This window comes from Maniola jurtina, chromosome 7 (genome assembly GCF_905333055.1).
Source record: "Maniola jurtina chromosome 7, ilManJurt1.1, whole genome shotgun sequence".
Taxonomy (NCBI): domain Eukaryota; kingdom Metazoa; phylum Arthropoda; class Insecta; order Lepidoptera; family Nymphalidae; genus Maniola; species Maniola jurtina.
In genome coordinates, this window is record NC_060035.1 from 12,506,314 (window position 1) to 12,526,901 (window position 20,588).

Here is a 20,588-nt window from a genome sequence, read left to right on the forward strand (position 1 = left end):
ATACATACGAAGCAATTTGCCTTCTTGTTTCTAATTCGAACCTGTAGGATATGGAACGCCCTTCTAGAACTAGCTGTTCTTCTCTTCTTTTAATATAGCCTTTAAGTCAAGAGTGAATAGGCATCTTCTAGGCAAGCTCGTTCTATTTGCAGGCTAAAGGCTGCATCATCACTTGCCAGCGCTCAGCAGGTCTGATTGCAGCCAAGCGCTTGTCTCTCCTCCTCCTCCTATACCAATGGCTAACGTATGTAGAGTATTGTTTGTCAACTATAACTTCATACTTACCAATGCCCGGCATTGTGCGTCACCTATCTCCATACTTACTCCCGATTACCGTTGATCTGACGCTTCACAATCCTATACCATTAGTCTTCCTGTATCGTGCGTAACGGGAAACAGTAACTGGTAGGTAGTTGCCATCCCAGTAAGTAGATACTATGCGTAATCGCATTTAAACCGCACACCGGTATCTAATCATAGTACATATCTACAATTTACTGTTGCTAATTCAGTTGTACTAAACTTTACTACAGTACTAAATTTTACTATACTTCAGTTGTACTAATTGTACAGTCTCTAAAGTTTAATTGACAGGTCAAATGCTATCCTTTTCGCAATGTTCCTTCTGAAAAAGGATAGCATAACTTTCAGGATTTTCAATTTAGTTTAGAGAATAAACCAAAATTACTAAACTTATTCTTCCCGTCAAAAAACTTTCTCCACTGTGCACTGTCTTAAAATTTACTAAAATAAGAGTAGGTAATATAGGTTTTTGTAAAAAAAAGTTTTTTCATGTAAAATTTTGATGAAAATAGACTAAAGATTGCTCACCTATTTTTCTTACTTATTTCTTTAACGACTTATTATTGAGCTAAGAAAAATCCTATTTTAAGGAAGGAAAGAAAAATATTGTAAAATTAAGGGCTTTATCGAGCGAAGAAAAGAATTTTCGCTATTTTCTTATTAATCCCTTTCCTTCGTCTATGATTTCATCTCAATCTTAATAAATAAGGACAATATTTACTCGTATTATTTGCAGTACAATGTTTTGACATGGGTGATTTAGATAAAACACCCTAAACACTTTATTCCTAATTATAAATATTATAACACGAGTAATTAATTATTATCGAGCTAAGAAAAACATTCTAAAAATAAAAAAAATCTAGGTAGGAAAGGCAAACATGGTAAAAAGTAAAGCATTGAATTATGATGATAGAGATGATTAATTAGCCACCAATGTACATATCACAAAAAATAATTTATTCAACTCAACAATATGGCAAGAATAAATAAAAAGTCCAATACCAAATACACTGATCAGTAAATGCAACATTTATCACGATTTTCCAATTCTGTGCGAGACATCGAGCGTTCAATCGATTTTATTCGGCTGTTCATCATCGACTACCACATCGATCTCCACATCATAGGTCCCAGGTTTTACGCGAGAAGGTCGGACAACTACTCCTGGCATCTTGGTTTGTACACCATCAACTTCATTCTCTGAGACATCAGGTACTTTTTCGTCTGTATGATAACTCGCCTCTTCAGGTGGCAGACGAACCGACATAAGTCCTTGGACGCGTTGCACCAAGTATTCCAAAATTGGTCCAAACCTTGACACACCATCAGTCGCTAGGATAGATCGATCAGGGGTTCCTTCGTGTGGTTGGAGCACGAACATGTTGAAATTTAAAGTTTTTCGAACCGGCCTGGCTGTTGCCTGATTATATATCAAGCACGATATACAAAGGAAGGTAACAAGGTATCGGGAAGACATGTTCCTGTATCGCGTCAGCGTCCAACCTTGACGGAAGAAGCGTCCACACTGCGCTCGCTGCGTTTTTGCCGCGCATCTAAACCAAGATAACGGCAAACGGGTCTTCGGCAAAAAGATCATAACTGCCCGTCGCGCTGTAATTGCAGCGATCTCTCAACACCTTTCGTTTGGAAAGCGCTTCCAGTCATCATTATCACATCCCAATCTATTGTGGTCCCTTGCAGTCTGGTTAAGTTTGCTGACGCTACCCAGTTTCACCTGTTGGACTTAAGTGGTCGAGGGAGTTAAATGTTGTGTAATGTTATTTCCTAAGTTGTAGTTTTATAGAATATCATCATAACCATTATGCATATTACCATCTTTTTGGTCATTTTCCCCTATTACATCATTTACAAAGGTACCTTTAAGATAACTTATAAACTTGATTTTGTTCGATACTTTTTCAGATTTAGCACTTTCAACCAGACATAATTAAGAAGCTCATTTTATTTCTTTTAGTAAGTAAAGTGATTTATGTACCGGTTCACTTTTTTATAACAAATCATTCGACGGTCTTTCCATTGGTTTTTGTAAAGAATAATCATCATTATTATGAAGTCGATAAATTAATTTTTTTTTTCATTTTGTTGATGCATTATTGATTTTTTTGTTTTTATTTTATTACTCCGTTCTTCTTGAGTTCATTGTTCTTCAGTTCAGTTGTTATGGTTATTTTGTATTGAACATTTTCATTTTACACGCCGGCACTCTTTTATGAGTAATAATGATCATCATAAAATATGAAGTCGATAAATTAAATAATATTTTCTTTTCATCTTGTTAAAAAATGCATTACTGTTTTATATATTTTCTTATTATTGCGTTCTTCTGTTCTTCGGTTCAGTTGTTTTAGACGTTTTATTTTGGCCAACACTCTTTTTGTGAGGACTAATCATCATTATTATTAAGTCGATAAATAAAGTATTTTATTTTCATCTTTTTAATGCATTATTATTTTTCCTTTTTATTTTGATTTTATTATTGCGTTCTTCTGTTGTTTTCTGATTCAGTTTTTATGGTTATTTTGTATTGGAATCCTTAGTAACAAAGTTGTGTGGAAGCAACGGGCTGAGTTTCAGTTGCCCACAAGATAGTAATAATTGTAAGTTTTTATGATTTGAAAAGAGCAACTGCTCAGTTTCTTGCCTGCTGTTCTCATTAGAATTCAAATTCGGTGGTAGAGTCACGGTCGTAGCAAGACACACACCGATTGTCCTACATGTAATATGTTTTTGATTTGATTTGAAACTGCATCATCGCCTTTCCGATGCCGGTGCCCCATACATTCCTAGGTACTTCATGCCGGCGCCGGACCGTCTAGTCTGAAAACGCGTTCATATATTTTCAAACATTAAACCTCCCGCTGCTGTTGACTGCTGAGTGCCCGATGTGGCCGTTTTAGTGGCCAATGTGTTATGTCCATTATGGATAATCATTATAATTATTTACAGCTACTTGAGTGATGATTGATGTGCGCGTAATGATGCATTATCAAGGTCAATCACGGGTGCAAAAGCCGATCGCATACTAGGGGCACATGAGTAGATACTGTACTGGGGGTGCGTTAGTACCTACTCTTATAACCAAATGATACCCGCGATTTGTCCGTGTGGATATAGGTTTTTTAATCACGCGGTAATTCTTTGATTTTCCGGGATAAAAAATAACCTATGTGTTAAGTGTATAAGCTATCTCTATTTCTTTCAGCCAAATCTGTCTGGCAGTTTTGCGTGTTGATGTTTCTCAAATTTCATTAGAAAACAGAAAGATTTTAAATTCAAATAAATTACAAGTGCTTATGGTTAGGAATACCCTACCTACAATGAAGAACCAGCTAGAAACTGCTAGAAACTCGGCGGTTGTTTTATTCAAATATTCAATTTACAATAATAATATAAGTAATTGCAGTCTTGTGCAGGAGAAAATTGATATAGAAATCGATAGCATTTTCAGTACTGCAAAAGTATTTTGGTAGATATTTAGGTGCGGTTCTTGCGGCTCTTGAGGTTTTTGCGGCTTGCAGCTTATGTGTAGAGTGTGATGAGCTTAAAGCGAAATGCGGTTACTAGGGTTCATTGTTTGAGGCCAATTGGCGGTGAATGGTAAACGTTTTATTGTTGCCAATTTATACAAATTGTTACTTAATTGCTGAGAGAAGAAAAGAAAGTTGTAATTATGGCAATTTTTGAGGATATTCGAGATTTTTGATTGATAGATGTTTGTTTTGGTAAAAAATTAAAACTAGCTTTTTCGCTCAGCTGTGCCTGTGAGGTCAGAGTCAAATGATAACTATTTGTTAAAAAATAAAAAAACCGTCTCCTTCGCAAAATTTTTAATTTCATCAAGCTGTAGCATGGTACATGATTTTCCTTGAAAAAGTTTCATGAGCGTGTGGTTAATACTTGTTAGCTTGAGAAATATGCAAAGCTAGGAGACCAATCCTTAATCTGAGGTACTAAGCTATATTTTGATTTCTGTAATATTAATTTTACTTTACGTACAGTATGTACAAGTCTATTTCAATTGGCAGCATTTCTTCTGTGGGAATTTTGAAAAATCCGGCCTATCGTTGAGCCTCGATAGCTCAACGGTTGAGGACTCGCCCGTTGCACTATTGTAGTACCCACTCCTGGCACAAGCTTTACGCTTAATTGGAGGGGAAAGTGGAGTATTAGTCATGATTAGCTTGGCTAATATTCTTTAAAAAAATATAAAAATCTAACTACTTTAAAGAGAACCTTATGTGCTAAACACAAACAAATATTTTTATATTATTAGAGTCAATTAAGATTTTTCCAATTTTAATTGTAATTGCTTTTGCGCGCTTGAATGCAACTTCTGCTAATTACGATTTCTAAATTTCTAGAAATCGCCAAACCTCTTTTTAAGGTTCAATCTATGTTTCAATTCACTTGTTATTGGACGATTTCTTCTTCAAGATCTTTTATTTGGCTACGCTGCTCGTACGCAGTTACAACCTACCAGAAAATCATCATAATCAACCCATCGCCAGCTCACTACTGAGTACAGGTCTCCTTACAGAATGAGAAGGGCTGAGGCCATAGTCCTGTACGCAGGCCAAGTGCAGATCGCCAGACTTCAAACCTTTAAGAACATTATGGAGAACAGGCAAAATGTAACCACAGCCGAAGCTTCCCACTATACCCAGCTAGTGAGCTAATTTAGAAATCACAAATTCCCAAATTGATCCTCCAGAACCTCTCACATAAAAACTGCCTTTGGGTATCACCATGATCGACCCATCGCCGGCCACTGCTGAGCTCATTGGAATAAGAAGGCATGCAGGTTTCCTCACGATGTTTTCCTTTTAAGCAAGTGATATGTAAGTAATTGCCTACAACGCACATAACTCTGAAATATTAGACTTGCATGCTCGGGATCGAACCTCCGACATTTCGAGTAGGACGTGGACGTCTTAGTCACTAAGCTATCACGGTTTTTTTTGCTATCATGGCCTGTAGGTATGCCTTTTAGTTATTTTGTTTTTCCTTTGACAGCTACGGATTCTTCGCAAAAGGATAGAACCGGGTTCACTTCCTGTCTAACTACCTTATGCTTCAAAGCTGTTAGCAGTATGACCACTTAATCATTACTGCCATCTTGGGAATTTCCATTTAGAAATGTCGGAGGATGCTTTACTATTAATTATCCCTATAAACTGTAGATCTGTAATTACTAAGGTTCTAGTATCTAACCGTAAGACGAATTTACGTTAGTATGTAAGTGAAGACTTAGAAAAAAAACCGGCCAAGTTCGAGTCAGACTCGCGCACCGAGGGTTCCGTACTAGTCGTATTTTTAGACATTTCGCACGATAAATCAAAACTATTATAAATAAATAAAAATCTGCTTTAGAATGTACAGATAAATTTTGAAAAATAAAATAAAAACCGACTTCAATAAACACAACCACTTAAAACCGGCCAAGTGCGAGTCGGACAAGCACGCCGACGATTCCATAGGTACTCGGGTATTTTTTCCGACATTTTGCACGATAAATCAAAAACTATTATGCATAAAAATAAATGAAAATCTGTTTGAGAACGTACAGATAAAGAAAGCCCTTTCATATGATGCCCCACTTGATATAGTTATTTTACTTCGAAAATTTAAACACATTTTTTTTAATTGATGTATGGTTTTCAGATTTATTCCTTTACTTGTGCTATAAGCTGTGCTGTCTTTATACAGTGCTTCTGGTCCTACCGGATATTTTTTTTTATTTTTATTTATTTAGTAATAGACTTAATTTAAAGAGAAACATTTTTCACCAGTTGTTATAGACCAAAGCATTAGATAACAAGTGTAAATTAAAAAATTTCAACACCCCCGACAAATCATTTTCAAATAAATAATTATGTATATCTAGGCAACGTCCATTTTGACAGCTTGACATTTGTCAATTGACACTTGAATATTATGAACCTAAGGGTTATCTAACCTTCTTTTGTACAAGAAAACTAGAAAATAGCTGATAACTTTTAAACGGCTGAACCAATTTTTTTGGATTATAGCTAAGAACACTCTCGATCAAGCCACCTTTCAAACAAAAAAAAGTAAATTAAAATCGGTTCATTAGTTTAGGCGCTACGATGCCACAGACAGATACACAGATACACAGATACACAGACACACAGATACACAGATACACACGTCAAACTTATAACACCCCTCTTTTTGGGTCGGGGGTTAAAAAACAGACTGGTGTTTGGAATTTGCAGCCCAAATAGACCGTAGTCTGTGCTAGGGCTGACAAAAAAGAAAAAAAAAGATTAATTTATTTTAAGATTTTAAGATTAAAAAAAAAAAGTTAAGCCTATATGCCATACAAATTGACAGATAACGAACCCAACCCTACTGAACCAGTTTGATAAACCCAATAATGCTTGTGGTTCTGTATAATGATTTATTTCTTTAGGTAAATTGGAAGCCTAGCCCGTTATGCCTATGCCCTAGATCGCGTCTAGTCTAGAAAGCGACTCCGCCGGTCCCAGGGGCCTGGCGTACTATCGCTCTATATCTAGTAAGTTGGCTTACTACTTCGTAGGCCAATGATAGTATACAGCGTGTTTCATAAAGCTATACCTACTCTACTTATAATAAAACTGCAACTGGCCGGTTTCTGTACATCAAATATTTTTGAGTATTTTAATTGGAGGAAACATTATTATCGATATAGACCCCAAAACAATTTTTTTTTGGAATTTTTGTCTGTCTGTCTGTGGTAAAGTGATATTTAACGTCAGAGGAGCTGGCTGAGTTGCCACTATAATTTTTAAATTTTCACGGCGGCCTTTTTTTGAAATTTTTTGTATTTGTTATTATAGCGGCAATAGAAATACACGTTCTGTGAAAATTTCAACGCTCTACCTATTACGGTTCACGAGATACAGTCCGCTGACGGACGGACGGACGTATAGCGGAGTCTTAGTAATAGGGCCCCGTTGGCACTCTTTGGGTGCATGTGAAGTTAACATGCAAAATTCCAGTATTGCTAGAAATGCACCCTATTTTCCATAATAAATTAAAAAATGTTGCTAACTCAGATAATGTTGGCGCTACTTTTCTTTTAATGCTTAATTTTGGTAACTGGCCAATGTTAGGCTTGAAAAGGTTGGAGGGTCTTACAATACTAGAAAACCGAAGTAGTTTACACATAAATTAAATAAAAGAAAAAAACAAGCAAGAAAAAATATTTACATTTATTACAATCAGGTACAATATAATTAAAACTTTCATAATAATTAGGTATTGCGAGATATTGTTTTTTTGATTTGTTAAATAAAACCAGAATAAAACAGAAAGCTGAAATTAGGGGATGAAAATAACCGTAATTTGACAGCAACGGAAGAAACTTACAAACAAAAATCATCTGGAAAATTTCATAAAACTATGTGTAATTTGTCGATAAGTTACTTTAGTTATATTGACAATTTTATTTTATTTTATTCATTTATTTTTAGTCAACAGCGTTACAGATAATAATTTTACATTTTAGACTAAACACAAAAATAAAAATATAAATATAAATACAAAAATGATTATTACCATAAAATTAATTTAATTATAATTATGGTTTTTATTGCCAGTGTTGCCATGTAATTTAGCGACAGATTACAGATGGATTGATTATTGAATAAATTTCGGTAATTAGTCTAATTGTAATTTATTAATTGCAAATTAAATAGATAAATACATAAATAATAATTAAGTCTAAGCTTTGTTCCTAGTCAGTCCTTGAGATTTCTCATTTCTATTTTGCTCCACTGCTGATTCTTTGGAGTCGATTGTCACTTGGCTGGCACTTTTCTGTTCAGCATTTTGAGACTCTGCTGACAAAAATAATAAATAATCAAAATATTTTTCATTCAATTAAACTTGTATAAGTATTTTTGAATCGTCAAATGCAACTACCACTGGTTCAAAATGCCTTTCCTCCAAAGAAGAACCAGCGAGAAACTCGACAGTTGTTCTACTTAAAGATTTGATATACAATATTATGCCATTAAATTATTTGCAGTCCCGCGCATTGCTTGAACGAGCTGCAGGTCAAATCCACGTTTTTTATAATTTACATAATCTTAAAAGCTGTGTAATATGATTTTTTCAGGAGCATACTTATAATAATAGATTTTTTAGAACGATAGAAAGATAGACCTTAGCTCCGGCATTAACTACACCCATCAAGATCTTACCTTTTGGTCTAGCTTCTTGGGCTTGTTGTCCCTGCAAAGACACGAGCTGAGCAAAGTTTACAGCGTTAGGTGGCACCTGAACGAACTGTTGAGCTGGGATTTGCCTGTAAAAATATTTCACGTGATTTTATATTTTACTAGCGGATGCCCGCGACTTCGCCCGCGTGGATTTAGGTTTTTTGAAATCCCGTGGGAACTCTTTAATTTTCCGGGATAAAAAGTAGCCTATGTGCTAATCCAGGATATTATCTATCTCCATTCCAAATTTCAGTCAAATCCGTCCAGTAGTTTTTGCGTGAAGGAGTAACAAACATACATGGAGTAACAAACGTGCATGGAGTACTGCAGCCATTTATGGGATGGCTCTGCCAAGTACCAGCTCGAAGCATTGGATTCGGTAGATCGCCGAGCTAGAAGACTCATTGGTGACGAAGCACTGATGAAAACTAAACTCCAAAGTTTAGAATATCGGCGTAAAGTTGCCAGTCTATCGGTATTCTACAGGATATATTTCGGAGAGTGTGCACAAGAGCTCTTTGACCTGGTTCCTCCTTCACCTTTCTATCATCGTACTGCCAGGCATCGTCAAGGTCTGCATCCGTACGTAGTCGAAATTCCTCGAACACGTACGAAACGATTTGCTTCCTCTTTCCTAATTCGAACCGCTAGGATATGGAACGCCCTTCCGGCGTCAGTTTTCCCTTCCACCTATAATATGGGTACCTTCAAGTCAAGAGTGAATAGGCAACTTCTAGGCAAGCGCGCTCCATCTTAGGCTGCATCATCACTTGCTAGCAGGTCTGATTGCAGCCAAGCGCTAGTCTATATAATTTAAAAAAAAAAAAAAAAAAAACACACACACACACACACACACATACAAACTTTCGCCTTTATAATATTAGTGTGATCTAGTTTTGGATTTGTCACTACCTACGTCTTTTTGTTGCTTATGTAACGTTAAATGTTGTGAGGCCAAAATACTTCAAATCGCTTGGCGGCACGGCTTTGCCGGTAGGGTGGTAACTGGCCACGGTCGAAGCCTCCCACCAGACCAGACCAGAAATTTAGAAATTATAAAATTCCAAACCCCTGCCGGGAATCGAACCCGGGACCTTCCACTAATATGTCCACAGCGCTTACCACTGCGCCTGGGAGATCGTCAAATCCCAATTCATATCATCCGCAACAGTGTTAACTTACTGATAGTTAACCGGTTCTTGCAGCGTTAACCCATAAGGTCCGTTGTATGCAGGAGCTCGGAACACCAGGTTAGGGTTGCCCTGAACTCCTTGCATGGGGTAACCTGCTGGCACCGCGGGCTGACCTCCATAAGCTGGGTTCACGAGAACTGCGTTTTGGTAACCTGTATTTAAAATAGAATTATTATTTTTTAAATAAAAACTTACTGAGAATTTCTTCGTGGAAGAACCCAACCAGTTTTACTTTTTTTGAACCTGGGACCTCAGAATTGAAGGTCTCATGGAAGCAATTGATGGAGTATTATAAGAATCAGGAAAATCAAAACGCTTCTTACGCTTATGTTTACCCTTTTACCCTTTCTAACTAGTCATTATATCCTCTGTAACGGGATTGCCTGGCAGAGATCGCTTCAAAGTAATAAGGCCGCCAAATTGTACCTACTAATATTTTTGATGTGTAATGTTTTTTGTGTTTCTTTTTATTCAATTTCAACACTTTATTACTTTTCATATTATTATCTTCATGGCCCAAATTAATTTTTGGGAAAATGTTTTGCTAATAATAAATGGTAGGCGTGTATTTACCAGGGTACGCGGCATTGGCTTGAGGTGCTGCTGCCACGACGTACACCGGCTGGTAGCCTCCTACTGTCCCAGGCCTGAAAAAAGAATATGGTAATTTTTTATTGATGACTGACTGACTGACTGATCTATCAACGCATAACTCAATGAACCACTGGACGGATGGTGCTGAACGGCATGTTGATAGCTATTATGACGGAAGCATCCGCTATGACAGGATTTTTTAAATATGGGGGTCAAACAAGAATTCGAAATTTGTATGAAAGTCTGTCAGGTTTGAAGGCTTGCTATTTAAGTTTTCGAAATAAAGAAATACGTGTTCCAGAATTTTTCAAAATTCCACACCAAACAAGGGGACTAATAAAGTTGAAAGTTTGTATGAAAGTACACGTCACTTTAAAAATGCGATAATAAATAATTAGTATACATTCTGAAAATACGATGAGGTCTGAACCGTTAAATTTTTGTTCTAACGCTAATTTGCATGTTTTATTTGCTTTACTTTGCTTACTTTTATTTTCTTGAGCTTTGAAATGCAAAAATAAATAAAGCTGTTGCAAAGTAGCGTTAGATCAAAAATTGAACTTAATGCTAGGCTGTTGTAGGGCATTAAACCACTGCGGAAACATAAAGAACTGTGTTATTACCTACTTTGTTGCGAATAGGTAATTGTTATTACCAGTTACCTTATTACCGTTATGAGAAATTACTTGTATTCTCAGAGCGAAGGCGAAAATTGGATATCTTACTCGTTGAACTGCCCAGCTTAGATAAGGCGGAGTTTCTTAAAATCTTTTGTGGAAGTTTGCCTTATCTACATGTCTATTAATATCTGAAGTTTCTAGGCCCAGATATTTCAGGTAAGGTGTGGTGGTGAAATGTGTGTTACACAAGAGCATCCAATTTATATCGGTTGGTATATTTCAGCAGGAAAATAACACTGATTTGGTAGACCATAACTTATGTCGGTTAGCTATAAGTGTTATGGATTCAATGAAAAGTATTTAAGCCTAAAGTTTCTAGAATATTTAGGTGGATGCTCACCTAATTCCAGGTATTGGCATGTGCACTATAAATACTCTCTGACCGGGAATCAAACCCGGTATATTTGGAGCAACGGGTGTCTGGAAAGAAGATTATAAAAATTGTTAATAAATAATTACTAAAGAAAAATTGTATTTATTTGAAAAGCGATCAGTCTTTCACTTAGTTAAGTATACACATGGAGATAATATGGTACAATGCATCATCACCTCCATTAGTCAAGTATGGTGCTGATTAACTCTATCATTTTCTGGGATAAAACTTATCCGTCTCCAGGATACAAGCTATCCCTGTTCCTTTTTTGAAAAGTAACAAACAGACAGATTTATAAGAATGATTGTGAATAATTATTTATTGTAATTGACTGCGTCTTTACTCTTGAGTAGGCAATTTAAAATCTGTTAGCAATTTCACCAATGAAACAGCTACTAAGAAAAATAAACAGGCGTTATATGTAGGTGCTTACACAAAATGGAGCAGGTGGAAAAGTTATGTAGTCTAAGATGGAGGCGGGCTAACTTGGAAAGGGTATGGCAGTTTTTATTTTATATTTCATTAGGCGGCACGGCTTTTTCGTAGGTTAGTAACTAGCCACGACGGTAGCCTCCCACCAGAACATACCAGGACAATTTAGAAATTATAAAATTGCCAAATTGCCCCTACCGGGAATCGAACACGGGGCCTTCCACATATAAGACCACAGCACTCATCACTGCGCCAGGGAGGTCATTGAACCCTGGATATCATTTTACCGCAATTTACTCCCAAATCTCTTTGAATAAAAAACCAGTTATATACGTGTATAATTGCTGATTCTGCTTACTTATTGGGGAGGCTGTTATGGCAGTTGGGCTCAAGAAAATAACTCGATTTCACTATCCAGCTTCAACGTCTCCAGTCTCGCTGGACCTCTGTTGAACTTGATTGAACCTTTGTTACCTGCTGAGGAGGCTGCTGCGGTGGTTGGACCCCAGGGATCAGCTCGACTCTATTGTCCGGCTCTAACGTCTCCAGTCTCGCTGGAGCGCTGTTAAACCTGACCAAAACCCTGTTACCTGTTGAGGAGGCTGCTGCGGCGGTTGGGCTCCAGGAATCAGCTCGACCTCACTGTCCGGCTCCAACGTCTCCAATCTTGCCGGAGCGCTGTTTGGTGACGCATTGGCTCGTTTGTCCTGTTGGTAGTACGCCTCTTCTGGATTATCCAAGTAATAGTCCAAGCTGAAATAGATAGGGGACCAGTATTAAAAACTCGACGATTGCGACGGACGCCTAAGTGAAACGTGGTCTCCTTCTGCTCTGTTAAAAAAAATAGGCGTTATAGTTCTTAGGTTGAATTTTACTTGCAAGTTGCACGCATTAGGACTCATGACCGTTCAAAATATAAAACATTAGAACTGTTAAAAGGTTTTATTGCTATTAGCCCTTAGCCAGCCGGTTTGACTATACTTACAGTTTCGCTGAGATTTAATTTTGTACAATGCCCAATCATATTTCTCATGTTTAGACTACTTATTTTGCGTTCAGTTATTGCGATCAAACGTACTTAATTTGCGAAAATTCATGGGTCATGATTCATGATCCATAGATACTCATACTAGGTACATATATTCTTCTTTTTACACGTCACATTCTTTTTTTTACGTGTAATATTCTTGCTGAAAGTGCACTTACGGGTTCAACTGTCGCAGCTGTGTAGGGTGTTGGTAGAGACGCTGAGGAGGCGCTGCACTCACTGCGCTTAGAGCCGCTAGAATAAACTGGAAAAAAGTTGAAAACTAAAAACCCGACTGCGATACGTTGAAATATTATAGTAAGATTGTTTTTGGTCATTTTTTAGTGGTAATACTGACCTACTCTGTTATTATCTACTTATGTAACTTAGGTAAATTATGTAGGTAATAACAAAGTAGGCCAGTCCATCATCCCAGCAGATTTGAGCTGCTTATAATTCTAGAGACATTGGTGCCATCCTTCGCCGCGGCCGGAGAGGCCGTAAAACGGAAAATGGGTTACGACATGATATTACGATTACGGATTTCGATGTCGTATTGTACACGAAACAATACTAAAGGCTTCATGAAATATTTTCCTGAATCTTTTGACCTCTAAATTACATAAATATCCCCTTATTTATGTAATTTAGAGGTCAAAAGATTGTTACGATTGGAAATTTTCATTTAGGTAGGGTAATCGCTATAAAGTTAATATCAGAATTAGTATTGTATCTTTTTAAGATTTAAATAACAATATGTTTTTTTTTTAAATTATTTAAAAAAAAATAAGGTAAAGTGGTGATAGTAAAAAAATACCCGGCTGAGTTTGTTGTGGACTCTTCTCAGACTTGGGGGCGTTTGGAACCCTCGTAGCCTTAGTTTTAAGTTAACGTAATTATTATCACCACTATATCATTGTTTGACGATCAGAAAGTATACAATAGTATCCAATTTGAATAAATGACTTTGACTTTGACTTTAATATTGCCTACTTAAGCCTACTTACCCCTGAAAGAACTGTGCTCTCCTATGTGGAAATTCAAGTTCCACCACTAAACTATCAAACAGTTCCCTATTAGGTTAACACACCGATTCATACATGGCTATCCAGCCATTCAAATCTATGCTCTACTATCTTTAACAGATGATTAATTGACAAGGATCAATTAACATTGGCATTCAACCCCAAGTTAAGAGCGCGTGATGTAAGGAATACATTTACACATATCAATGGTAATTTTGTTTGTTGGTGGATATTTATAATTCTGATGACAATCGATTACATGGGTTTCTTGTAATTATATTTTATCTTCTCGTAGCAATGTGCGGCGCTATATTATTACAAGCGTAAAATTTTTAGCCTTTTAAAATTAATATCAAATTTTTTAATTCATTCATTGATTTTCCCGGAAAATCCCGGATGCCTAGGTCTGCGTGCCAAACAGTCCGATCCATCCAGTGGTTTGAGCTGTACAGTAGATCAGTCAGTGAGTAGCCAGCTTTTTCTTTTAGATAGCATAATAATATTATTAATCGTTCAATCCCTCATAAAACTTTGGTTTCACAAATAAAAATGCTCAATAACCCTCTTTCCATGCAATCTATCCTTATGATATATTATACTCGTAGGTTGCCTAGAAGAGATACCTACCAAGTGATAAGGCCGATTTTACACTCTAATCTGTAAATACTGTATATTTTAATGCTACTTACTAACTTATTTGGTACAATTTGAATTCGTTTGTTTTTATCACTGAAACAAAATTTTATTATGGAACAGGTAGTAAATAATCAACAGAATGGAATAGTTAGGAATCTAGCAGACAGACTAGTATTAGCAAGATAAATTCAGCCAATAACAATGATTAAGATTATCGTATCACAGGTTTGGTTACGGTAACAGATGTTCATTAATCATAGCATTCCCTCACTTGTTACTCCATAAAGACTTAACTCCATAACTAAGTAGACTTACTAATAAGCTACCTCCTACGTAATCCATACATACATACATAAATATACATATATTTATACATAAATGCGAAAGTGTGTCGGTCTGTCTGTCTGCTAGCTATTCACAGTCAACAGTTTACCCGATTTTGATGTTTTATACACAGTTAGCTTACATCCCAGGAACAGACATAGGCTACTTTTTATCCCGGAAAATCAAACAGTTCCCGCGGGATTCCTAAAGACCCATCCGCTTAACCGATTTGTATGAAAGGTACCGAGGCAGTTTGCGTTCATATTGTAATTGACATAGGCAACTTTTTATCAAAGTTAATCAGAAAGATCAAAGAGTTCCCACGGGATTTTGTAAAACCTAAATCCACGCGGATGAAGTCGCGGGCATCCTCTAGTATAAAATATTTGCTTGCATTACGTACTGCAGCCGGGCAATGATTCAATGATACGAATAAGAATCACTTAAAAGATAAGTTTTAGTCGTTCTACTGTCTAGAATCTAGATGCTTCTACCTTGACGAACTCTGTGGCGCAGGCGCAGTGATGCGTAAATAATTATATGTTACATACACAAGCGTACGAATTTATCTTCACTTTTCTAAATACATTATATGAGCTTTGCCTAGCTGGAGTTTTATGACTTCCTGGAACATTGTACTTACCTAGGTAATTAATGTAAGTAACATCACTATCACATTTTTTATTGCAACAATAGAAACTAAACAACAGTACGGAAGTAGGAATTATTCCAAAGAATCATACTTATTATTGTAAACATACAATAAAGCAACGCCTGTGTCAACTGTGATTTGCTGGACGAAAGATCGACATAAGGCCAAACTTATGTAAAGAAGAGAAAGATATGGGGAATTATTAAATATCTTAGGTATATAATTGGTAAAGGTTGATAGTAATATTATTTTACTTACTTACTCATAATTTGAGTTCTTGTGCCACACAATACAATGTTATTATATTATTCTGTGGCCTTATACATCGGGCTTCTAGATCCAATTTGACCAGAAAAGGCTAGTTTCGTTGAATAAATAATTATTTTGGTTGATCAACTCAGCTTGCTTTCGCCCTAAAGGCAATGGCCGACGAAGGAAGGCCGCTGGATGCTACACATCGATATTAGCGGGACCTTAACCTATAGTACCCACGCGACAGCTCGACATGGCGATCGGGGTGGGGACGCCCCGCACACCCGAACAGTCCCCGCGCTAACTGTTTGCGGGATAGCACGGATGACGTGCGGGTGTACGCCCGTCCCCCCGCCTCATACCGCGATTGCCATCTTGACCTGTCGCGTACTATACTTGTGCTGTGGCTCGTAAACGTGGACATGGACATGGTGACATAATGGTGGACTTGTCACCAAGATTGTGTATGGGAGCGGGGCGTGGTTGAAATGAGGTGCGGATATTTACATTTATGCAAAACCTATGGAGAATTAAATTCATGGTGCAGTGGTGTGCGCTGTGGTCTTATAAGCGGGAGGTCCCGGGTTCAATTCCCGGCAGGAGCAATTCAGAAAAAAATATTTTCTAAATTGTCTCTGGTCTGGCCTGGTGGGAGGCTTCAACTGTGGCTAGTTACCACCCTAAGGGCGGAGGCGTGCCGGTACGATGTCGTGTAGAAATCGATCATAGGGGTATAACGAAACTGCCCTTCTAAGTTAGCCCGCTTCCATCTTAGACTGCAACATCACTTACCATCAAAAATGATCGCAGTCAAGAATAAATTAAATTAAAAAAAAATTGGTTGAAAAACTCAGCTTGCTTTCTCCCTAAAGGCAATGGCCGAGGAAGGAAGGCCCGCTGGACGCCATACATTAGCATGTATCACTGGTAGGGACCTTAACCTACTTGCGCTGTCGCTCGTAACGTGGACATGGTGACATAATGGGGGACTTGTCACCAAGATTGTGTATGGGAGCGGGGCGTGACTCAAATGAGGTACGGATACTTGCATTTAACTTGTGCAAAGCCCATGGAGAATTAAATCCATTGCTTACAAGATGATGCTCGTGACTTCATTCGCGTGAATTTAGATTTTAAAGAATCTCGTGGGTACTCTTTGATTTTCCGGGATAAAAAGATGCCTATGTCAATTTCCGGGATGCAAGCTACCTCTGTACCAAAATATAAATTGGATAAACGGATGGGCATTTGATTTTCCGGTGTAAAAAGTTATGTCCTTCCTCGAGACGTAAGCTACATCTGTACAAAATTTTATTAAATCGTTTAAACTGTTGGGCCGTGAAAAGCTAGCAGACTGACAGACAGACACACTTTCACATTTGTAATATTAGTATGGATACTAATATTAAAATAGTCTGTCTGTATGGATACACTCAACAAACATGTGTTTGAACTTTCGCAATTCAAGAGCATCCTACTACTTAATTTAATAGGTGAGTTTGTCCTTCAATCACGCCGCAAGGGTGGAACGGATCGATGTGATTTTATGCATGGATTTGGATATAAAAATACTTTTATTTTATTTTTAACCCCCGACCTAAAAAGAGGGGTGTTATAAGTTTGACGTGTGTATCTGTGTATCTGTCTGTGGCATCGTAGCGCCTAAACTAATGAACCGATTTTAATTTAGTTTTTTTTTGTTTGAAAGGAAGCTTGATCGAGAGTGTTCTTAGCTATAATCCAAGAAAATCGGTTCAGCCGTTTGAAAGTTATCAGCTCTTTTCTAGTTACTGTAACCTTCACTTGTCGGGGGTGTTATAAATTTTTAATTTACACTTGTATTTTAATATTCTAAGAATATGATAATATTTATGTTTACTGAAAACTTTAAGTAGATGGTGACTTTCCATTAATTTAAAGTTGAATGCCCTGTAATGTTGATATTTTTCACAATGGACATAACCAGGGGTCAAGGAATCCTAAAATAGCTTACAAAAACCGTTACACTCTAATCTGCTTATAGTTAATATTTCGCGTAAGTACGAACAAATGGCAAACACTTCACTTAACAGCGTAATCTCCAAAAAAGTTCAAAGACATTTTGAACTACAGAAAAATAAATGTTTTAGGGTTCCGTACCCTAAGGATGTCAATAGGACCCTACTACTACCTAAGCTTCCGCTGCCCACCCGGACGGACGGACGGACGTCTGTCTGTTAGCAGGCTGTATCTCGTAAGCCGTAAATTGTAGAGTTAAAATTTTCACAGAGTGTATTTCTTTTGCCGCTATAACAACAAAATATACCTAACTAGCTGACGCCCGCGACTTCGTCCGCGTGGATTTAGTTTTTTCGAAATCCCGTGGGAACTCTTTGGTTTTCCGGGATAAAAAGTAGCCTATGTGCTAATTCAGGATATTATCTATCTCCATTCCGAATTTCAGCCAAATCCGTCCAGTAGTTTTTGCGTGAAGGAGTATCAAACATACACACACACACACACACACACACACACACACACACACACACACATACAAACTTTCGCCTTTATAATATTAAGTGTGATAGAAATTTCAAAATGGCTGCCATGAAAATTGAAAAATGCTAGTTCTTGTATGACGGTAGGAAACCCTTCGTGTGCTAGTCCAACTAGCACTTGGCCAACTTTTTTTCTTTGAGATTATCTAATACTAAATTTTTAATAAGAAGGCTTGTGTTTAAACGACAATCACACCAAACAGGAGATTAAGCAAATGATTTTTATTTTTCACTAGCTGATACCCGCGACTTCGTTCGCGTGGATGTAGGTTTTTTAAAAATCCCGTGGGAACTCTTTGATTTTCCGGGATAAAAAGTAGTCTATGTGCTAATCCAGGATATTATCTATCTCCATTCTGAATTTCAGCCAAATCCGTTCAGTGGTTTTTGCGTGAAGGAGTAACAAACATACACACACACACACACACACACACACATACAAACTTTCGCCTTTATAATATTAGTGTGATTGCGATTTGAAATCTAATTAGGTGTCCTGTGGTGAAAAAAAAATAGCAGGTATAAGTATTTAAAAATGTAAAGTAAAATAATACTAAATTAATAAAAGATTAGGGATCACGAGAAATATAATGGGAATAGGTACCTACTGTCTTTCCCGCCAATTTTCAGTATATAGATTTCAATAAATTTTGTTAACGCATTGCAAATAAGGTTTAAATAAATAAGGTTTATATTCCAAAGCTTAGGGTTTATGGTTAAGTCACTGGAAAATTGCCACATTTCCCGCCAATTTTATGCCATGCGAAACTTCAGTGTGTCTTAAGTCATACTTAAGCATCACTTAAGTAATACGTCGCCTGTCATTATGGATTTCAAAAACTTAAGGAGGTCGCTAGTAGTGCACCCAGGCGCGTCTCCCGCACCAATCTCTACAATTATATGTTACGCCAGGAGGTACTGTATATATAGTATATGAATAGTTGACCAACAGTTTACCATAGAAACATTAAAAACAAAAGGGGTCGAATTAAGGACCACCTCATTTTTGGAAGTCGGTTTACAAGGAACTAAGTATAAGACGGGACAGGTTGAGATGGCAGTCGGGTTATGACGAGGGTGGACGCCCCGCACACCCGCACGTCACCTGCGCTATCCCGCAACCCGCACTGGGTTAGCGCAGGGGCTGTGCGGGTGTGCGCGGCGTCCCCACCCCGATTGCCATCTCAACCTGTCGCGTACTATACTTATTACTTATGTAAATATTTAGGTGGTGATAGCCTAGTGGTTAAAACGTCTGCCTCCTATTCGGAAGGTCGGGGGTTAGATTCCGGGCACGCATCTCTAACTTTTTCAAATCACTAGTTCGGAATGCCTTTCCTACCGAGAAGAACTAGTAAGAAACTCAGCGGTTGCTCTTTTCGGAGTTATGTGTGTTTTAAGCAATTAAGTACGTAAATATCGTTTCCTGTAACGGTGAAGGAAAACATCGTGAGGAAACTTGCATGCCTGAGTGTTCTCCATAATGTTCTCAAAGGTGTGTGAAGTCTGCCAATCCGTACTTGACTATGGACAAACCTCTTCTCATTCTAAAAAGAGACCTGTGCTCTGTAGTGAACCGGTGATGCGTTGATGCACTTTCTACCATCATTACTAAGTACTGAGTAATTTACTTACGGCACGCAAAAACTTTTGTTAGTAGTATATGGTAAGACCATTTTATTAAAGTAAATAATATTATAATAATGCAAATTGAGTAAATTAAATAAGTAGGTACAATTATACCTGACAATTAATTACAAATATTAGATTATAGTATTCATTTATTTTACAGAAGTTTACAAAATTAATAATTAACAAATTAAATGTTTATTAAAAAAAAATTAAGAAAATTGAATTTTTTTATTTTATTTTATAATAGTAATAATTGTAATCATCATAAATTAATATTCCTATATTTTCTATTTTCACGAAAAAATAATAATTGAACTCACAAGTACAACCGCCATGTTGGTCACACACGTAACTGACGCGCGGACGCACGCTCGGAAAATGCACTTATCCTTCGCGCCACAGCTTTATATGAAGCCGTGCGTAGGGTTGCGGTCACACCTCGGTGGTTTTTCCTAAAACGCCCCTTTTTAAGGGTTCCGTAGCGGATGGGTGGCAACGGGACCCTAATACCTACTAAACTTCCGCTGTCCATCCATCTGTCAGCGACCTATATCTCATGAAGCGTAATAGGTAGAGCGTGAAATTTTTACAATTATTATCTACTAGAGGATGCCCGCAACTTCGTCCGCGTGGATTTAGGTTTTTAAAGATCCAGTGGGAACTGTTTGATTTTTCG

At 37.3% G+C, this 20,588-nt stretch overlaps 2 protein-coding genes across 3 annotated transcripts; both read right to left on the minus strand.

Annotated features, from left to right (window-relative positions):
• Positions 1–1,242: 1,242 nt before the first annotated feature.
• LOC123866589 lies at positions 1,243–2,047 on the minus strand. Its single transcript, XM_045908234.1, has one exon. The coding sequence runs from the start codon at positions 1,901–1,903 to the stop codon at positions 1,376–1,378; it is 528 nt and encodes a 175-aa protein (XP_045764190.1). The 5' UTR covers positions 1,904–2,047; the 3' UTR covers positions 1,243–1,375.
• A 5,951-nt stretch (positions 2,048–7,998) lies between these two features.
• On the minus strand, positions 7,999–20,363 carry LOC123866585. Of its 2 annotated transcripts, none has more exons than XM_045908226.1 (8): positions 20,233–20,363; positions 13,034–13,119; positions 12,418–12,580; positions 11,363–11,442; positions 10,322–10,395; positions 9,738–9,900; positions 8,538–8,641; positions 7,999–8,174 (listed from the first exon to the last, which is right to left on the minus strand). In XM_045908226.1, exons 1-8 carry the CDS (start codon positions 20,245–20,247, stop codon positions 8,056–8,058), a joined length of 804 nt encoding a protein of 267 aa, XP_045764182.1. In that variant the 5' UTR covers positions 20,248–20,363; the 3' UTR covers positions 7,999–8,055. The 2 variants fall into 2 exon arrangements, with proteins under 2 accessions (XP_045764182.1, XP_045764183.1); XM_045908227.1 differs by having other exon boundaries at positions 7,999–8,171; positions 20,233–20,362.
• Positions 20,364–20,588: the final 225 nt, after the last annotated feature.

Bases quoted from the DNA above. Each gene is read 5' to 3' on its own strand.
- LOC123866589 (XM_045908234.1), bottom strand. From the start codon at position 1,903: ATGATCTTTTTGCCGAAGACCCGTTTGCCGTTATCTTGGTTTAGATGC.
- LOC123866585 (XM_045908226.1), bottom strand. The intron at 11,443-12,417 runs GTAACAGGGTTT...TCTTCTTTCCAG, and splicing joins CGCAGCAGCCTCCTCAACAG to ACACCCGTTGCTCCAAATAT. The intron at 9,901-10,321 runs GTAAATACACGC...TTTTAAATACAG, and splicing joins AGCCAATGCCGCGTACCCTG to GTTACCAAAACGCAGTTCTC.